A 21,500-nucleotide genomic window follows, 5' to 3' on the forward strand; every position below is an offset into this window, starting at 1 on the left:
ACCCTCCCCAGCCTCCGGAGGCTTTCCTGAAGCCTGGGAAGGGCAAAAAAACGGTCCCAAAGGGCCAACCGGAACTTTGGAAATGATCCATTTCCGGCTTCCAGAGGGCCTCCGGGGGAGGCCATTTTTGCCCTTCCCGGGCTTCAAGAAAGCTTTCGGAGCCTGGGAAGGGGTTGTGCATGCATGCGTGGGGGGGATTCTGCGTGCATGCGCAGGTGGTTGAGGAGATTGGGCATGCATGTGCGCAATTTTGGCACACTGTAAGAAAAAGGTTTTTCACCCCTGAACTAGGTGCTCCACTACCAAAGCAACAGCCCAACTTCCCCACAAGAGAAGTTGTGTAAGGGCTTTATTTATTTAAATGACTATATAAACGAGCCCAATCACATTGCAGTAACCCAGAGGAGAAAAAGGAAGTAGAACATCTATACAACACATTCCAACAAAATGTATACTCAAGCAAGACCCAATGACCTCAGAAGACAAAACAGGAATCATCTACAACATACAATGTAAGAACTACAACAACCTCTATGTAGGACAAACAGAAGACATAAGACTGGCAGAACATATCCATGAACACCAACGGGCAGTCAGAATACATTATGAAAATTCTTTAATTTCACAATGTATAGACAGATTTAACCATAGTTTCTGTCAGTGTATACAGTTCATGAACTGGGATAGACATGGCAACAGGTCAGCCATTGGGGACTGGCTGGAATGGGACATGGTAATAAGGTCAGCCAATGTATAGGCATAGCAGCTAAGTAAGCCAATGAGGGCTGTTTGGGAGCTGAGACAGCAAGGAGCCTGGGCGTGGCTTAACTGTTCTGTATATAAGCTTGAGGACACTAGCTTCTCACACCTCCATTTCGCCTTCTCCATTTTATGCTGTATTTGTACTTGCTATTCCTTTTCTCTACAACATTGGAAGAACCACTCTTAGTATTGTATATATTACTTCAGGTGTTATTATGTATATAAAGAGAAGTTAATGAATCCTGCTGAATCAGTTACCTATGTGTGGTTCTGGATGTGATTGCTGCAACAAACTGACAGTTTCAATTGGGAAAATGTGACAATCGTAGACCAGACCAAGTCCAAAAATGCCAGGGAATTTCTAGAAGCCTGGCACTCTAACAAATCAACCATCAATGGACACATAAGCATTAACAACTTCTATAGACTATACAAAACAGACAATCAACCAGCCCAAAAGAGAAAAAGACTCCAGCACCTTTCCACCAGTAATCAGCACTCAGCAGATCAGCATAGATTAACTTCAAAGTCAACTTCAGACCAATAATCAAGTAAGCAATACCCCAGTCAAGAAACTGCCACAGAGCCAACAGAAAACAGCCCAACCAAAGAATCCCTAAGACCCTCACACAGACAGACAAGACCTCAGAATATAAACTGACAGTAAACCGCACTCTTTATTAGCACTGATGATGTTACCTAGTTAGAATAATGAAACATCTGCAAGAAAACAAGCAGCACCAAGGACCCCTCATTTCAACCCTGGACTACAAATGTTCTCCTTTAGTGGTGACTCTTGTGGTGGCACTCTTGAACTTGAAGTTGTTCGTCTGGAAAAAGAAATCAGAAGATCAGGGCAAAGTGCAAATGCTGAATTTGTAGCTCGAATCAGCAGCAAGTTCCTCCATCTGTGAGTGAGGTCATCTTTGAAAAAGCCCTTCCCCACTTCCCCAGAACTCGCTCAGAAGCTATCTCAGAAAAGAGGATTCATGCATTTTTATGCTATGTTGGTGTGATACACTGAACCACATACTAGCTAATCTACATCTAGAAATTAGGATTGAGTGAACTGCATTATGATGCATTGCCTCCAAATAACAACTTGCTTCCAGAAGTTGTGAATGCTCCAACACTGGAAGTGTTTAAGAAGATATTTGGTCAATCGTTTGTCTGAAATGGTAGAGGGTTTCCTGCTTGAGCAGGGGGTTGGATTAGAGGACCTCCAAGATCCCTTCCAACTTTGTATCCTATCCCTATCCAATCCTTCAGAGCGAGATTTCTGCAATTGACATCAGCTAGAAAGTGTCAATTCCTAGAAAAGCAAGAATAGTCTGTGTGCTTTTGTGCAAAAGATCTTGATAGTTTTTGCTTGAGTTAACTGAATTGCATTAAAAGGTCTTGAGGCACCCAAGCTAAATTGATCTCAGATAAGCTCAGTTGCTTTGTTAAAGCTACGGCCATCCATGTAAAGCTGAAGGGAGCTTTGGGCCTTATAAGTCCTGATTATACAAACGAGCAGAGGAGAATTATAGTCCAACCCTCAGGAGGATGCCAAGCTGCTCATACCTCAATGGTAGGTAGAAGAACAGCATATACGAGCCGAGGTGGCGCAGTGGTTAGGGTGCAGTACTGCAGGCCACTTCAGCTGTCTGTGATCTGCAGTTCAGCGGTTCTAATCTCACCAGCTCAAGGTCGACTCAGCCTTCCATCCTTCCGAGGTGGGTGAAATGAGGACCCAGACTGTGGGGGCAAGTTGCTGACTCAATTTGCTAAAAAAATCTATAAACCACTTAGAGAGGGCTGAAAGCCCTATGAAGTGGTATATAAGTCTAATTAATTAAAAAAATACGGTTAAGAACAAGCAACAAAATGCCCCTCTTCACATGCTTGCTTGAGATAAAGATCTATCTATCATCTATCTATCTATCTATCTATCTATCTATCTATCTATCTATCTATCTATCTATCTCTATCTAATTGGGTTTGTTTGGGATATTCTATTTAATTTTTTAAAACTTTTGTATTATGTGTTTCTTTTAATGTTGTATGCCGCCCTGAGTCCTTGGGAGAAGGGCGGCACATAAATCTAATAAACCAAACCAACCAACCAACCAACCAACCAACCTACCTACTTACCTACCTACCTACCTACCTACCTACCTACCTACCTACCTACCTATCTATCTACCTATCTATCTATCTATCTATCTATCTATCTATCCCCACACCCACACAAAAGCAGGCAATCCTATATCAGGGGTCCCCAGCCCCTGGTCCGTGGACTGGCAGGAGCCGTGGCATGGCAGTAACCAGTCTGCGCAAACAAGTAAAGCTCCACCCATGGGATGCAGGCAGCATATGAAGCCATGCCCTCTCCGGTCCACAGAAAAATCTCTTTCCATGGAACCAGTCCCCTGTGGGGACTGCTGCCCCTATACTATTTCAGACAAGTGACTGTCCAGTCTCTTCTTAAAAACCTCCAGTGACAAAGCACCCACAACTTCTGAAGGCAAGTTGTCCCCCTAGTTATATGCAATGTGTGAATAATATGCATGCTTCACATTTTCCAGGAGGAAGAGCTCTGTCTGCAGGTGTTTCCCAAGGTGCAAAGCTTCCCGGTGGGTCAGTTTTGTCTCTCTCAGCATGGCCTTGCAAGTTGACGATGCTTTGAAGGGCACTGACCTGAGACCACAGGGCACTTTTTCGTTCTTTTTCAAGGCGTCTGAACTTCCTCCGGTCACAGATCTCCACAACGGCACGGGGCAGGGTAATGAGAAGCACCCCTATGCTCACCACAATAAGCCCACTCATTAACACCGGCATCAGGTTCGGCTGCCTGGTAGAATCTGGCCCTGCCAGGGTAGAAAAAAAGAAGCAGCACAGGAGTTATCTAAGTCAGTGTTTCTCAACCTTGTCAACTTGAAGATGTCTGGACTTCAACTCCCAGAATTCCCCAGCCAGCGAATGCTGGCTGGGGAATTCTGGGAGTTGAAGTCCAGACATCTTCAAGTTGACAAGGTTGAGAAACACTGATCTAAGTTGCCAACACTCCCACCAGGGATTGGAGAAGCTACATCCCATTCCTTTGCTATTGAATTTATATTTTACTGAAAAAAATACAATAAAGGAGACTAGTATAGATCTATTTCAAGCTCTGACAAGAGCTACCGTAAACAGCTTGAAATAGATCTATACTCGTCTCCCTTATTTCTTTGTTGGTAAAATATAAATTCAACACAAAAATAGTTTGTCGTGGAAGCGACTGCTTGCAAAGGCTCCCGGATTGGGGCTGAAAGGCGAAAGTGGAAGCAGTATGCTCCGTCCCATAGTTGGGTAGGCCAAGTTTTTCTGATAGAGTGGTCTCACCGGAAAAAAACATTCATTCCTTTGCTATTTCCTCTCTATTCCCTCTTCCATTGCAGCCATGTATTCTGTGCCTTGCTGTGGTCAGTGTCTCTTTGCACTTCTACCATCGGGCAGAAGACATTGAAGCATAGCCAGCCAAATAACCAGGTTTAAAAACAGTTTCTATCCTTGGGCTGTCAGACTCTTAAACACAACCACAATCACTCCACACACATGCGGAAACACAGGACTAGTTTTCCTTTCCCTAATTGCTTGCATAGGGATTATTCTTTATACTATTTATGTGGTTTGTATTTTTTTTTTGTCATGGATTGCATCAGTGAGGCTAAAACCAATTTCGTTGTATACATGATGTACTATGACAATAAAGACTATACTATACTATGTAGCACCCATGCTCACCTTCCCATAGCAGGACCTCCAAACAGCTTCTTCCTTTTACCAAGATGAAACGTTATTTCTTTTACAGACCGGGGGATATCGATTTGGGCAGCCTGTTGTATACCTGCCTGCAGGGCTACACTTGTCAAGTAATGTGATGGGGATTTGCTGGAGACTCTGTTTTTCAGGAGTGAAATTCTGCTACCACTGTCTCTGCTGTAGTGCTCTCCTTCTCAAAGATCAACGTTGGGAGGCTGTTCATGTCTGCTGATGACATTTCTCCAGTATTATTAAATGTCATTCTTTACAGAATAGAAGGACATGAGCGGGGGTGGGGGTCATTGAAGAGACAGCAATTTTCATTTTGGCAGCAAGAATTGTGTGCTGGATTCACCCACTGCACTGTGCGATGTGCTTAATTGTGATTGCCGGTAAATCAAAGATTTGCCAGAGCTAACCAAAGATAAAACCAAAAGCTTTGTATGATGTAAAAACCACCCATTGTCCTCCTTTATCTTTCTGTATAATTGCTAGTAAGAGTTTGCATCTAACTCAAGATGATTTGAGGTAAGGGAGGAACAATATCGCCTCCTAGTTCAAAGATAGTACAATGAACACTGAAGCAATTTGTGCATGTAAGCTGCCAACTAGAGCCAATATTTATGCAAAAAACCCCTTGTTTTTTGCATAGATTGAATCTTACAGGATCGTATCAATGGCTATTGAGGGGCAAATGATGCCAATTACCTCCCACAGACCCGTTAGATCGCACAGGGTCGGCCTCCTCCGGGTTCCGTCTACCAGCCAATGCCATCTGGCTACTACCCGGGGGAGGGCCTTCTCTGTTGCAGCTCCGGCCCTTTGGAATGAACTCCCCGCGGAGATTCAGACCCTCACCCCTCTCCAGGCCTTCCGGAAAGCCGTCAAAACCTGGCTGTGCCGGCAGGCCTGGGGTTGATGAGTTCCCCTCCCCTCTCGACTTGTATGGCTGTATGACTCTTGTGTATTTTAATTATATGTATTGTGTTTGTATCCCCTTTTCCCTTTTGAGTTGTTCGCCGCCCTGAGTCCCTCCCGGAGAAGGGCGGCATACAAATAAATTAAATCTGAAATCTGAAATCTGTATGGAAGCATACAGATTAGATTTACGTATTACACTAAGACATAACATCAGTTACTTATTTAGTGCAATGGGGAAAAATCCAGCGAGTTGTGGTTTGTTCAGCAAAGCATGGTTAACAAGCAGTTGGTTTAGAAATTTGATTTTCTCAGAGCTCCTTACAGAGACGTATGCAGACTTCCCTTGCCTGCTGCAGCATCACAGGCTACCTAGCATATAAGCAGATCCTGGGTCTGGATCCCACCAGAAACCCAATACCTGTCAATCATGCCTCCTTCAATATCCAAGAAAGAAAAAAACTCAACTCCATTTTAATAGAGATAAAGTACTTTTACTAGACGTGAAGTGAAAGCAGCAAAAAGGAAAGCAAGATCTGAGCCAGCAAGGCGGGAACATATGCATATCAAACATTTACCCAGCACCCTCCCCTCAATTCCCCAACCCAGTGTCCAATCTGCAACTCCCTAAGGTGTCATGTGGGGTGCATATTCAAACAGCCTCATCAGGTTGGTATGTGAAACGGTTGGCCTTGACCAAGTCCCAACATCAGCCACCAGCATGCGCAGAAGATGGTGAGAACAAGACTCCTTCAGTACAAGATAATTCCCTTCCCCAATACCATGGATTCCCCCCACCCCGTTCCTATGGCAGCTGATAGTAAGCAAGCATAGCAAAACAGCCATAAGTGAGCAAGCCAAACAGAGGCTGACAATACCTACCTACCTACCTACCTACCTTCCTTCCTTCCTTCCCTCCCTCCCTCCCTTCCTTTCCCTTCCCTTCCCTTCCTCTCTCTTCATTCATTCACTCACTCACTCACTCACTCATTCATTCCTCTATCCACCCATTCCCAGCATGTCTAACCAAGTGTCTCTGGGAAACCCCAACAGGACAGAAGAATAACATCACATGCTCATATTTCTTCCCCTGGCAACTCACCCTTTCGGTCATTCACCGTCAGGAGGATGTTTCCCGTCTTGTCCTTCTCAATGAGGTAGATGAGGAGGCGCCCATCTCCTCCCTTCATCTGGCACCATCTCTCATCCACAGGGGCCACCAACATTCTCACCATTTGGCTGCAGGAATTGCTACAGTTCTGACTCAGCGGTCCGGTCCCAAAAGCTTTGCACTCGGCACAATCCCTGCCAACAGATGTGCAGTTTTTTTTTAAAAAAAATTAGGGGCTTTTATTTACTTTTGCTTAGCATACAGTATGGCCCCCACACCCATTCAGACACCCAAAAACTGCTAGCACCAATGGAGAACAGTTTGATCACCGGGGAAGTTACTACAGCTAAATGTGGTTCAACCAGTTGATGAAAGAGGGCAGGTGGGGGGAGAGATTTTTTTTTTTCAGATTCCTTTTTTATATCATGAATCCCTACTACTAACATTTGGTGGCAAAGATGAGCACATGTTCTGAAGGTGGCTTTTAATTTGATTTGCCCAAAGTTGTAAACTCTGATTAAGACCACCTATAAGTCTGATGATAAACAAGCATATATACAAATCTAAAAGGGGCAGATTTTTAGTTCACATAATTATAATTTGGAACAATACAATATAATCACATAGCAAAAGTTCTTCTTTAATGAAGCTCTAATGGTCCGATTTGCTTATTAAGTGGAGTGAAAGTTACTAACATAACCAGAAATACAAGCTGATACAGCGTCATGAAGACACGATTTGTTTTGTGACCACCCAAAGTTACAATGACACTGAAAAAGGGGATTTACACCAATCCTAATCCTTACACGAACTACCACTGCAGCATTCCCACAATTACATAACCAAAATTTGAGCACTTGGCAATCGCCATGTGTTTATGATGGTTGCGGTGCCCTTATGTGGTTGCCATTTCCACTAGTCCAACAAGCAAAGATAATGGGGGAAGCCAGATTTGCTTAACAACTGCATGATTCACTTAAAAGCAGTGGTGATTTATTTAACAACCATGGCAAAAGAGACTATAAAAATCAGGTGTGACTCACTTAACAACCACCTTGCTTAGCAATGGAAATCAATAGAATAGAAATAGAAATAATACATTAATAGAATATAAAATAATGGAGTGAAGGAACGGAACAGAACAGAACAGAATCAAATCAAATATTGGAATAGAATGGAATGGAATGGAATAGCATAGCATGGCATAGAATAGAATGGAATGGAATGGAATGGAATAAAGAGAGTTGGAAGAGAACTTGGAAGTCTTCTAATCCAAACCCCTTATAATTATGATTGTAGATCAAGGGTTACCTGTAGTAGCACAGTGAAGCCCAATGAAATCTTCCTAAAGCCAGCATCTTCTGAAAATGCTAGGACTGCAGTTCTAAATGTTATCAGTGTGCTGGCTAGGAATATAAAAACTCACGGAGTCCTCCAGTTACTTGCTAATGTCCCCCCGCCTGTCACTTAAAATGTGCTGGCACCATGTGTGGTGATACTCTAGAGACCATGCAATGCAGTAGATTCAGACAATCCCAGCAACTCAGCTGTTTTAAGCTATCCCGAGTTCCTGGTCTGTCTGCTTCACTGATGCCCACTGGTATTCCAACTAAATGAAAGGATTTAGGATGCCAACTTGCTCAAGGAAACTTGCATTGAAAGTATCCAGTGCTCCTGTGCAGTACTGATGAACAATTGAAAAGTGCAATGCCATTGGCATCAAACCCAGTCAAAGTACATGGTAATGGTTCTCACTTTGACTTAATCAGGGTGGTGACTGACAATGAACTTTGCTGAACAAAACCCTCCTGCTTAAAAAAACCCATGAACAAGCAGCCAGTCTCTTCCCTCGATCCATTGGCTCCCTCCCCTCAGCCTCACCTGTGCACTTCACAGGGCATCTGGTGGTCAGCACAGTGGCTGCCGAACCACCCAACATCACACTGGCATCGGTTGCAGGCACAGTGGCCATGCCCATTGCAGATCTTGCCCTCTTGGTCGCATCCATTGGTATCCAGGCTGCACTCACATGCGCTGCCAGTGTAATTGGCCTGGCATTGGCACTGGCCACACCTGCACTGCCCATTACCTGTTGGCAGAAGGAGACAAGCATCATTGTGGAATTCTTTGTGTTATAGGGAAAATGGCTGGTACTTTGTGATTTTTTTCTTGCTATTTATCTTCAATTTGTGCATCTAAAAAAAAAACCCAGCAAGAAAAAATCCCAAAGTACCGGGACTTGCAAATTGAAGTTGAGCGACTGTGGAAAAAGAAATCGTGTGTTGTCCTGATTGTAATTGGAGCCCTTGGAGCAATTCCTAAAGGGCTATCTCACTATTCGGAAATTTTAAATTTATCAGACTTGAACTTTCTGATTCTACCCCCCAAAAAATTATTATTATAATTAAAGATTAATCAGAGTATTATTATTGTTGTTGTTGTTGTTGTTGTTGTTGTTGTTATATATTTTCTTCATTAAACATGAAACTCAGCCAACTGTGGAGCCAAGGTGGCGCAGTGGTTAAATGCAGCACTGCAGGCTACTGCTAGATCAGCAGGTCAGCGGTTCAAATCTCACCGGCTCAGGGTTGACTCAGCCTTCCATCCTTCCGAGGTGGGTAAAATGAGGACCCAGATTGTTGGGGGCAATATGCTGACTCTCTGTAAACCGCTTAGAGAGGCCTGAAAGGCCTATGAAGCGGTATATAAGTCTACTGCTATTGCTATTGCTATAAACTGAACATTCAAAAATGCATTACAAATACCAGTGACTGGTGCTAATAGTTGATACAGTTTGCTGCCAGCATCCTAGGTATCAACCAAGTACCTTCTTAAAATATAAGATGTTCCGAGTAGTGCAGTTTTTTACATTTTTGCTAGTGTTATTGCAGGAAGCTGCAATTTGTGGATGTATCTTGTAAAATTCTTGGACATGGTGCCAAATGCCCTAATGACATGTCAGGTGGTGGTATTATTATTATTATTATTATTATTATTATTATTATTATTATTATTATTATTATTATACAATTGTATCACAGCGGCCAGTTGTTTCACTGGATTTGGCATTGGTTACTAGTCGGGCCCCACCCAGGGGCCTAGGACGTCATGATGTATTTTCGTAATATACGTGCAGATCCAAGCAGTGCGGCTTTTTGCATTTGACTGATGGTGATTTTGTCAATTTTTAACTGTTTTAAATGTAATTCCAGTGCTTTTGGAATAGCACCCAGTGTGCCAATTACCACTGGAATTAAAATGATCTCTGCTGCAGTAATGGAGGATAACACCATGGGAGGAAGCCTTCTGTGGGTTGATCTGGTGCCTTTTCATTCTGCTCTTTTAAGGAGACCTGCCTATTCTATTGATATAGCAACTTCTAACACAAGCACACACACCTTTAAAGCACAGAAAGGACAGCAACCTGGCTTTTCTTATCTATCACCTTACCCCCATCCTCCACCCTCCAGGGTCATCAGGCAGTTTCCGTTTGTCTTCTCTATCTAATATGAACATCAGCATCAAAGGACAGAATATTATTTGTCTTATGCACAAATCCTGTCTTCTCCAAATTACTGGCTTTGCAGATTTCCACTGGCATTGGCTGCATATTTACAAGCATAACCACGAGGTGGAACACTAGAGAGATGTTTTCTTTCTAATGGAAACTGAGTGCTAAGGCAATAGAATTGTCTACTTCATGTATAACATTTTCAGTGCATTCATAGAAAGGACAATATTTGTAGCTCAGGGTTGAAATGACCAACGCACAGATGGACCCACCGACCGGCAGTTGGACAGACAGAGAGAGAGAGGCAGCAGGACAGACTGACATCGGGGCAGACAGATAGAGGGACAGACAGATGGACAGAAGGACATACAGACTCCAGCGCCTGCTATGATGTTACTTAGTTTGGGTGTGATGAAACGTCTGCAAGAAAAAAAACGAGCTCAGACTGCAACAAGGACTCCTCATAAAGGAAACGTTCATAATGATAGTGAGTTATGTATCTTATATTTATCCAGCTAATGGCTAATGAGAGTAATAGTGCCCGTCTGTCTGTCTGTCTGCCTTCCTTGCGGCTGTATGTCCCCCAGTCCATCTGTCTGCCTGTGTAGCAGTTTGTCCTCCTGTCTCTCTGGCTGGTTGTCCAACTGTCGAGTTGTTTGTCTGTGGGTTCATCTATATGTCTGTCTGTCCATCTGTCGATCTATTCATATATCCATCCATCTGAATGTCTGTCTGTTCATTCTTCCCTCTCTCTGTTTATCCACTGATCCATCCACATCAATCTGTCCATCTGTCCTTTGCTGTTGGTCCATCTATCCATCTGTCTGACTGCTATCCATCTCTTCAACAGTATGTTTGACCGTATCAATGTCTTTGTCTGTCTGTCTGTTTACCTAAGTGTCCATCCACCTGCTGCCTATCTGTCTGTCCAATAGGCTGTCTGTTTGTTCATCCTCCTGTCTGTGGACAGATAGATGGACAGACAGACAAACACATGGACAGAAGACAATGCCCAGAGTATATCCATCTGTCCATCTATTCATTATCTATTGCCTGCCTATCCAACTGTCTGTCTGTATGTCTGTCTGCACTTTCATCTCTCCATCTATCTATATATCTGCCTGTCTATTCAGTCTGTCCATTTTTCTACCTGTCTGTCCTTATATTTCTCCATCTGTCCTTTTGTGTGTCTGTCAGTCTGCCTGCCCATTTGTCTCTATCCAATAGCCTGTTCATCTGTATATCTATGTCTGTGTGTTCATTCTTCCATCTCTCTAGTTTATCATCTATCTGTCCATCCATCGTTCTGTTTGTGATTCTGTCCATCTGGGTGCTGTCTGTCCAGCCATCTGTCTGGTCTGTCCAGCAGACTGTCTGCTTTCTCCATCTGTCATCCTGTCCATTCTTCTATTTGCTTTACTGTTTGTCCATCAGTGATGTTACCTACTTGGGATATTAAAAGCCTGCAAGCAATCAACAAAGTTCAGGCAGAACGAAGGCCTCGATGGTTCAACCCTGAGCTACAAATATTCTCTTCAATTGGAGAGTCATAGTATCTCAAAGAAACTTCATGTTTTTACCTGCACAGAGTTGCCCATTATGTCGTTCACAGGCAACATTGTCACAACTGCAGAAGGGCCCACTTGCTAGGCTCACACCTTCTGAACCAAGTATTTCCTCTTTCCTGCAATCACAGCGCCGGCCAACATAGCCTTCATGACACCTAGAAGAAATGGGCCATGGAGAGGAGACAAAGAGCATTTCTCAATCAACTATTGGCTTGCATGGTTTCACCCTCACCAACTTGCTACCTCTCCATGCTGGCATAGCTACAGTCCTTCAATTATAATTGGAGCTGGAATTAATCCTTATCTAGGTGTTGGTAGAAGAGGGGGGGGAAGGAAAGGGGAACTCTGCTAATGCTGTGGCAGATAGTTATTATCAAACAATCAATCACTGTCTTTCAACCCTTCTTCAAGACTTTCACATGAAATGATGTCTGTAATTTTGAGTAGGTCGGAGAATCGGTAAATTCCACGTCTGATTGGCCTCGCTCCCATCTATTCTCTGCCTCCCGAGTCCCAGCTGATCGGGAGGGAATGCGGATTTTGCAGTAAGCTTCCCTTGGAGTGGGGAGGGAATGGAGATTTTACAGTATCCTTTCCCTGCCATGCCCACCAAGCCACGCCCACCAAGCCATGCTACCCCCAGCAAGCCACGCCCACAGAACCGATAGTAAAAAGTTTTGAATCCAACCCACTGGTGTGCGGCCCCCATGTGCCCCTTTTTCGGGCTGGATGGGCTTCTGAAGCACTTTGCCAGCCAAAGCAGTGTTTTGTCTGCCATAAATTCAAACGGTCACCAAGAGACCAGTCATAAGTTGAGGACTAACTGTAGATCATTTTGCCACTTCATGAAGGCAAAAGAACAGACCGTGAAATCAATATTACACTACTTTATTGCAATATTTCTGACCTGGACCTTATTCCAGGCATATGAAGAAAAAGGTTTTTTGAGCCTTTATTGCTCTGCAACAATAAATGTAAGTGAAATTGTCTGTGGTCGATAACCAATTTGGTGGTACTTGTGGTGTCTAGATTGCAGAGTTCCATCATCACAGTTATATTTTGAGGAGAGGATGATATTCAGGTCATCAGTTAGTTTTTTAATATCAAATTTTATTAATTTTTATCAAAATATAAGACACAAAAGAAAACAAAATATAATGGAAAACTAGGGGAGGGACAGGGCGGGGGAGAGAAAACGTGAGATGGAAAGGGAAAAAGAAACAAAAGGCACTGACCTCCAACTCTCTTTGGTACAGTAGAAGATAATAACATTATAACCTCAACTTTTTACTTTTATACAATAGTATATACTAGCCACTTCTACAACAGCAAACCTGTTGTAGAAACAAATTTTCATTTTTTCCCATCACAAGCACAAAGTTCAGAAGCAATTTCCAAATAGAAACAAAATTGAATACATTCTTTTTTTTAGGTAAAATAATTGATTTAACAATCTCTTTTCTGTTTGCTCATTCATATTTATAGACTGTCATATTTTATGTTAATAAAACTCAGTATAGTCTTTCAAACGTTAACCCTAAAGAAAGTAATGCTTTTCTTAAATTTTAAAACATTAACCTTTTCTTTAAAAACTTTTCCAACATCAATTTCTAACAGATCTTTTTAAAAACTTTACTCTTTTTTAACCTCCTCTTGACATACATAAAGTTCACTTTCAGTGATATGTTTCAAACTTTAAGGATTATTCAAGCTGTAAAGGAGAAAAAAAACCACTTTATAATGTCTCTCCAATTTATGGTCATGCAATAAGATCTTTTTCATCTCTTTAAAAGTACTAACTATTCATATTTTTGAATTTAATTTCAATATTATCTTACAAACTTTGGGAGTATTAACAGGGAGTGAGTTAAATTCATTGATTAATCAGAGTTGGGATAAATCATATAAATACCTGCAAATGCCACAGGTGAGGTTGCCATGCCCACCAGAGCAGTGGTGTGCATCAGGCTGGGTGTCTCCACATTGGCACTCACAGGCTGTTGACAGCTCTACTTGGACCTCCTCTCCCACTCCTAATACTCGCAACACAAGTTTCTGGGACTCAGGTAGGCAAGTGGTTGCCCTTATCTTCACTGTGAATTGCACCTTGGGAAGACAGGTGAATGAGAGGGGCTCCATCAACTTCTCTAAGTGATAAATCTGTGGCAATCCAGGTGTTCCCAAATTCCAATTCCCAGCATCCCTCTATCCACGCTTATACTGCTAGAGCTGTAACACAGCCACCTCTTTGAGATCCTCTCCTGAGACATGCTTGGAGTCATCAGAAGCTCTTGACTTAAATACTCACCAACTGGTTGACAGACACGTCACTGCATTCTCCACCCTCTGTCTGCCCATAGGTTGCTGTGTCTCCACAATGGGAGTCATAAGCAATGGAGATCCCAGGCGGAAGGTCTGAGAAATGTCCCAGTTTCACTGTGGAAGCGAGACTCTATGGAGAGACAAGTAGAATCTGTTGTGAGTAGGCTTATGACTCGGATGATGCTACACTGCAAAGCAAGGCAGAAAAGGAGAATGCTTACACATGTTTTTACTAAGAGACCCAGTGATTAGAGGGTGGAGGGGCTGCGCTTCAGAACTCAGCTCAGTTGTTTGCTTTAAGAAAGCCACAGTTTATTTCTATCATGGGAGTATCAAATTGATTACTAGGCAGTAAATATGATTGGGATGATATATATAGTATCAGAACAAAATGGGATAAAATTATTAGCCCCTTTGTCCTGCAAGAGCTCAAGATAGCATATAATAAATATGGCCATATATATACATATATGGCATCCTACCAGGCATAAAAGATCAGGTACACACATGTGAAGGTTCAATGAAACTGATTTATTGCTAATTATGTCTATACACAGGAATTTTCTCAAGTAACAGCACATGCTTGGAATTAGAATAAGGTTCAACAGGATTTTGACTTAGTTCATTTGTGGCTACATAGGGATTCTAGGCTGATTCCTCTTTTAACTCCACCTCCAAGTTCTGCCACTCCTTTTCCTACACATCCATGTATAGCATATAGGGAGGCAATATAGTATCTAGCATTCTTTATCCCATTTCCCCCTCACAAAACCTACCCTCTGAGGTAGGTGGAGCTCAGAGAGGATATATATATAGGAGATCCAGGTTCTATTTTGCACTCAACCGTGGAAACTCAATTTTATGCTATATACAGCACATGTTCCAATCCCAGTAAGGGTATGGCTAGCTGATGAGAGCTAAATAGCTTGAAATAGATCTATACTAGTCTCCCTTTATTTATTTATCAGCACAAATAAAAAAACACAAATATAACAAAGGCAACAGTAAAAATATTGGGTTTCTGTCGTGATGGACTCTTGTGACGAGCCGATTGACAGATGATGGAAGCAGTTAGCTTCCTCCCATAATTGGGGCTTACCAGGGGTTGTAAAAATCTAATAGATACCTTTCACCCTGGCTTCGCTGATAACGGATAAGAGCCTGTGGCCTAATGGCTAAGAAGTCTGCCTAGTATGTAATATACCCCAGGTTCAAATCCCAGTAAGGGTATGGCTAGCTGATGAGAGCTAAATAGCTTGAAATAGATCTATACTAGTCTCCCTTTATTTATTTATCAGCACAAATAAACACACACATACACACATATATATATACACACACACATACATACATACATACATATATATAGCACCAAATTGAGTTTCCATGGTTGAGTGCAAAATAGAACCTGGATCTCCCCACTGCCAATCAAACATCTTAACCTCTACACCATCTGAGATCTTATCTGTTGCAATGGCTGAGAAAGAAGAGAGAATTCTGTCCTGGCCACATTCTTGCACTTGGGAGTGTTGAATACAAACCAAAATAACTAATTTCTAAACGGGATCCCTCTCAATTTCACTCACTACTGGATCTGAGAATATCCAAAACAAACTCTGAAAATTTGCCCTAAGCTAGAAGAGCTATCTATGGAATGCGATAGCTTAGTGGCTAAGACGCTGAGCTTGTCGATCAGAAAGGTTGGCAGCTTGGCGGTTCAAATCCCTAGTGCCATGTAACAGAGTGAGCTCCCGTTACTTGTTCCTGCTTCTGCCAACCTAGCAATTTGAAAGCACGTAAAAATGCAAGTAGAATAATAGAAACCACATTTGGTGGGAAGGTAACAGCGTTCCGTGCGCCTTCAGTGTTTAGTCATGCTGGCCACATGACCACAGGGATGTCTTTGGACAGCGCTGGCTCTTCGGCTTTGAAACGGAGATGAGCACCACCCTCTAGAGTCAGGAACGAGTAGCATGCATGTGTGAGGCAACCTTTACTTTACCTTTAGAAAAGCTATATATAGGAGAACAACTCTAATATATAATCAATTCAAAGGGCTCAGAGTGCTTCTAGGTTATCTCCCAACTATGATAGTTTACGTAGTCTATTTCTTATTAGAGCATGAACATTGAGTGCCTTCAGGTCATTTTCTGAGTAATGCTCAAGTAGACGGTGGCACTGGAAAAGTGGTCCTTCCCCTGATTAGGATTAATTTCAGATGAGCCAGACTACTCAATGTTCTCACTTTATATGCATCTTCTATGAGCTGCACCACATTTCTGGAGTCCGACTTCAGTTCCCCCACCACTGACTTTGGAATATGCTTGCTCAGCTCCTAGAGAGGAGAGGAAAATGTGAGTGGGAGATTCCCCAATAGTCCAAGTATACCTCCCCTCCCCACTCTCCAACTCAGCAGTCACCTTATATAAGGATAGCTTGGAACTAGTCACGGCAAATATGGGTTGAATATTAGATTTGGACAACACTTCAGCCAAGTGCCCAAGGGAAGGATAGTCCTGCAAAGAGACAGAAGCTGTGGTTACAGGGAGAGATGCTTTTCTTCATTTCCCTTCTCATTGGGGTTTTTTCCCCCCTAGGAAATTTTCCTTCCTTAAATGTCTATGGAGATTCTCAGCCATCCAGGTCATGGTTGTCCCAGCTGATCGCCGGAGCTACTGGTTTGCCTGAACCTGTCCGAATCGGCTGAATCCCACCCCTACCTTTCTCCCTATTCTTCTTTCCCCCATTGACCTCACAGTCCCAAGCATTTCCAGCATGGAGGGACTCCCTCATCCTTTTCCTCCCACAGAATTTCAATCAATAGGGGCCGGGAGATCTTTTCAATCCTTTTGTTCTCTCCATATGCCAGCTGTGTCTGTGCAGAGGATTTGGGTTCTGCTTCAATACATCCTGCAATCTGATGCATGAGACTTCAACTGCCAGAATGCCTCTTTCAAGTAGAGTTAAAATCCAATACATCCAGAAGATACCAGGTTTTGAGAAGATCGTGGCACTGAATTGTTCAGCACCTCTGAAAGTCCCAGGTTTCGGTGTGGTAGACACAGTGGTGGGATTCAGCCAGTTCGCACCACTTCGGAAGAACCAGTAGCTATTTTTTTTCTGGAGTTCCGCAAACTGGCTGAAGTGAGGGGCAGGAAGCCCAGCCATACCTGGCGAGGGGGGGGAAAGAAGAGATGGCAAGAGAAGCCCCATCTCCATCCACTTGCCCCAATGAAAGGCAGTGGCAGCCCAGATGCTCCCCTTCCTCTCCCTCTCTGGTGCTGGAAGTAATTAAAAAATCAGTTCATCCAGGGTCAGATTGGCTATCAAAGGAGGCTCATCCCACGTATGCGGCGGAGCTGGAGGGCCACACCTCTCATGATGGCTAACCTGACCCTGGGCGAACTGGTTGTTAAATTACTTGAATCCCACCACTGGGTAGACACTGCACTTTCACTTATTTTCTAAGTAATCTCAGTAGCTTTTCAAGAAGATGAGAAAGGAACCTACATAGAGGTGACTTTTGCTGTATACACCATTGGCATCCAGGTGGCAGCGGCCATCATTGGGCATAAGGATCCCTCCCAATTTTCCATCCCCTGCAGTGTGGAAAGCGCCATCTGAAGTGAAAACTAGCAGACTGGTCACATTGCGCCAGCCAATCTGGTCCTGGAAAGAGAGAGCAAGGGTCAGGTGAGTTCTCCCACATTCAAAACAGCAACTCTACTTACATCAATATTTTTGAACTGAATACTCATTCACCACGTCTCGGGAGTGCGGCATATTCAGAAGAGGTTAAGACGCATTTGAATAAAGCTCGGATCAAAGTTCAAGACCTGTTAGATCTTGCTACCAATATCAAACCTCAGGTTTTGTAACAGTTTATTTTTTAGAAAACAAGATTTCCAACTGAAAATGTAGAACGCCGCAAATAAATCTAAGGTAGTAGTTACCAAAGTTTAAACGATCAGACAGTGGGCTGGCAATGAAATTTTGTGAAATTTTGCTCCGGATTGAGAAAAATTAGGTGTGGTTTCTGGTTGAGGATCTATGGTGGAGTAGACATCCTTGATACGAGGATGGCATTGCTGCAGAAGTGGGCAGCCAGTGCAGTCTTTCCGGGTAAAGAGAGATTGTAGGATCGCCTACATGCACTCCATACAACTGATCCTCATGAAGAGATGGCAGAAACTGAGCGTTTTGGGGTTGACTCGAGAGTTGAGCAGTGGGGAGTCAAGGGCTTCTTCTCAAGCTCACAGTCATAATGCAGCTTATATGGGTACAAGGTTTATGCAAGCCTCAGTTTCTTAAACACTTTCGGATGTAATTAATTTACAGCTAAAGCTAGATTGTCTGAGTGGCAGGGTAAGATAATTCCACTTTGATGAGTCAATATTCTTTCTAGATTACAAAGGTATTTAAAGATTTTTAAATGTTTTGAGAAAAGTCTAAGAAGGAGTATGATATAAGTTTAAAACAAAAGGAGGGAGGGAGGGAGGGAGGGAGGGAGGGAGGACGGAAGGAAGGAAGGAAGGAAGGAAGGAAGTTAGGAGAGAGAGAGACCTGGTCTGCATAATTCTACCCTCGTAGCTGTCTAGTGGATTTAACAAGCCTAAGAACTGTGCAGATCAAGGAAGGAGATGTATTATTTTCCACAGGAAAAATATCAAAATATTTTTTTCTTTGGGAGTAAGTGGGAGGGAAGGAATTCCCGGAGAATGTCCTGATTTTGCTGTGGGAAAAGAATAGTCACAACTTTGTATGAAGTAGTAAAATATAAGCGGTTACAAAAGCCAGTCCAACCCCCTGCCCAAGCAGGAGACCCTACATCTGCCTTTACCTAGGATCAAACCACTGGTGGGTTTCAAATTTTTTTAGAACCTCTTCTGTAGGTATGGCCTGCTTTGTGGGAGTGGCTTGCCAACCATGTGACCAGGTGGGAGTGGCTTGCTGACCATGTGACCGAGTGGGAGTGGATTGGCAGTCGTGTGACCAGGAGGGAGTGGCTTGGCAGTCATGTGACTGGGAGGGAGTGGCCAAGATGATGTCAGCATATTAATTGCACGGAGAAGAGCGTAAAGTCCAGCGGAGGAAGGAATGCAAAAATGATGTATACTCCTCCCTTGCAAGGGAAGCGAAGGAAACCGCCTGGGTCTCTGCTCCCCACCCTGGAATGCCCCTGTGCTTTGCTGGCAGCCACAACTCCTAGGCACGTTCGGGGAGCTCCTAGGAGGCCGGCCACGCTGCACAAGCTACTGCCTGTGAGGGGTGACGGAATGGGTGGGGAAAGCGACCGAGGGGGCGGGGCAGGTGCTCCGTAACGAACCAGTTCTAACCAGTACGGTAGATTTCTGGAACCTCTTCTACCAAACCGGTTAGAACCCACCCCTGAATCAAACTCACAACCTCTTGATTGTGAGGCGAGAGCTCTACCACATGGGACCTTTCTTACCGTTCTCCCTAGCACAGAGCAACATGGGCACAATTCATACGAGCATCTCAAAGGACGGGAAGGTTACAACCATCTGGGTTGGAGGTACCTGGCCAGCAGGTGCCTGGTGGTTATTTGAAGGCTGTGTGCTCTGGGCTTCTGCTACACTCACCTTGCAAATGGCTGCCTGCATGATAGCATCAAAGCCTCCTTCTGCATCATCCAGGTTGGCTGAGATGCGCTGCTGACCGACCCTGCTCTCAAACTCACTGGCGTTCTCAGTCAGAGCGAGCACGTGCTTATAGCTGAAAGCCGACTGGCAGTTCTCCTGTGCGTTTAGGCAAGGATTTTTCCTCTTGGAAGGAACCATATTGACATAAGGTAGCACGGTCTTGTCCACAAAGGCACCAAACCCTGCAAAGAAAAGATCTTCCGTCTTACTCATGTTACCCTTAAACCCCAGCTCTGAGGGCTTTACAACCTCCTACAGGCATACGGATAAGCGTTTGGGAGACAGGGTGAACAGATCAGATAAGAGACAGTATAGCCCACAGCTGGATAGTGGGCAGGGCAACAGGCTTAGAAGGGACCCTCCTTAGATTCTTGTGCTGTAAAGGAGATGGCGGGAAAATTTCACTTTCACACAGGCAAGATTGTGTTAATGTAGATTTATAATAAAGTGGAATTAATTTATCTGGTCATGTTTTCTGCCTGGCCTACTTGGGAAGGCAGACATACAGTTATCAAAGAGTGAATACAAAAGTGGGTTTCCCAAAAAACTAGGACAAGACTTAGAATAAGTTTGCACACTTAAAAAAAGAACCTCAAGGGAATGGGGGGGAGGGAGGGAGGAAGGGGGAGAGAGAGAGGGAGGGGGAGGAAGAGGAAGAAGGAGAGAGGGAGAGGGAGAGAGAAAGGGAGAGAGAAACATGCAACCCAAACAGTTCCAATGAATTTGCAATGCTCAGGTCAGTTTAAAAGAGTTACAAAGAAAACATTCTCATCCAAGGGATAAAGCAATACAAAAGCCCAATATATGACCCTATAATTGGTGCAGTGGTTAGAGTGAAGTACTGCAGGCTACTTCTGCTGACTGCCGGCTGACTGCAATTTGGCAGTTCAAATCTCAGCAGGCTCAAGGTTGACTCAGCCTTCCATCCTTCCAAGGTGAGTAAAATGAGGATACAGATTGTTGGGGGCAATAGGCTGACTCTGTAAACCACTTAGAGAAGGCACTGTAAAGCGGTATATATAAGCCTAAATGCTATTGCTATAAAGAAAACTTTGTAGTACGTGCTAGTCAGTAGGGATGCAGTCTTTTTATCTAGTAAAGATAAAGAATTCAGATGTTAGGCAAGGTGTCCTCGCTTCATTAAAAAAAAAAAATTAAACGAAATGTGTCCACAGTCAAAATAAATTCTAGTTTTCATGTATTGTTGTGAATACTTTTTACTCTTTTCTTCTAAGGCTTACGCTAATCTATGATGCTTTTCCTAGATCTTCTGTTCCCCTGTTCAGAGTTCACTACATACCAATCTTCACTGAGGTAGTAACTTTGCGCAGGGCAGCCATCAAGTCACTTCCCAATTGCTTGATCTTCAGCAGGTCATCCTTCATGGAGTAGGACAAGTCCATGAGGTAGTAGAGGTCCACAGGATAACCCTCGGCCCGTTTGAAGCGGACAGTGAAACTCTGCTCCTTTCCTACAAGCACAGAATCAGAAGGGAGGGAGGAAGGGAAGAAGATGTGTCTGGCCTAAGAAGGGATTTGGGGGAATCTTCCTATTGGCAAGCTAGTCCGATCAGGCAACTAAATGCTTTTCAGATTTTTCAGAGTCTGGAGATTCTTTTCAATAAAGGTACTGTGGGAAGTTACAACCCCCCTACTCTTAGAAGAATGAAATATTTTGAGAAACATTTTTTAAAAAGTCAGGATAAAATATTTTCCCTAAAACAGAAATGAAAATCTTAAGGGGCTCAGAAACTCAGAGCCCCAGTTCCCTGCCCCCAAGCAGTTACTGAGCTGGGGCAGCTTTTAGAAATGCAGATTTGGTATTCTATTACTCCCTGCAGCAAAGTCTGAACAAAGGCA

General features: G+C 43.4%; 1 protein-coding gene across 1 annotated transcript in view; it reads right to left on the reverse strand.

Moving 5' to 3' along the window:
- Positions 1-1,417: 1,417 nt before the first annotated feature.
- Positions 1,418-21,500, reverse strand: part of ITGB7 (integrin subunit beta 7) — a 48,085-nt gene continuing 28,002 nt past the window's right edge. Inside the window, exons 5-16 of the mRNA XM_087710563.1 lie at positions 20,942-21,112; positions 19,582-19,823; positions 17,489-17,647; positions 16,399-16,494; positions 16,224-16,313; positions 13,965-14,108; positions 13,569-13,762; positions 11,669-11,811; positions 8,459-8,666; positions 6,569-6,771; positions 3,445-3,614; positions 1,418-1,592 (exon numbers count right to left, since the gene is read on the reverse strand). Of these exons, the coding sequence (XP_087566689.1) occupies positions 1,530-1,592; positions 3,445-3,614; positions 6,569-6,771; positions 8,459-8,666; positions 11,669-11,811; positions 13,569-13,762; positions 13,965-14,108; positions 16,224-16,313; positions 16,399-16,494; positions 17,489-17,647; positions 19,582-19,823; positions 20,942-21,112 (1,883 nt within the window). The 3' untranslated portion in view covers positions 1,418-1,529. The remainder of the gene's footprint in view (positions 1,593-3,444; positions 3,615-6,568; positions 6,772-8,458; positions 8,667-11,668; positions 11,812-13,568; positions 13,763-13,964; positions 14,109-16,223; positions 16,314-16,398; positions 16,495-17,488; positions 17,648-19,581; positions 19,824-20,941; positions 21,113-21,500) is intronic.

Source organism: Thamnophis sirtalis, unplaced genomic scaffold, assembly GCF_051295495.1.
Source record: "Thamnophis sirtalis isolate CommonGarterSnake01/CBP01778 unplaced genomic scaffold, rThaSir2_p1.2 scaffold_3, whole genome shotgun sequence".
NCBI lineage: Eukaryota > Metazoa > Chordata > Lepidosauria > Squamata > Natricidae > Thamnophis > Thamnophis sirtalis.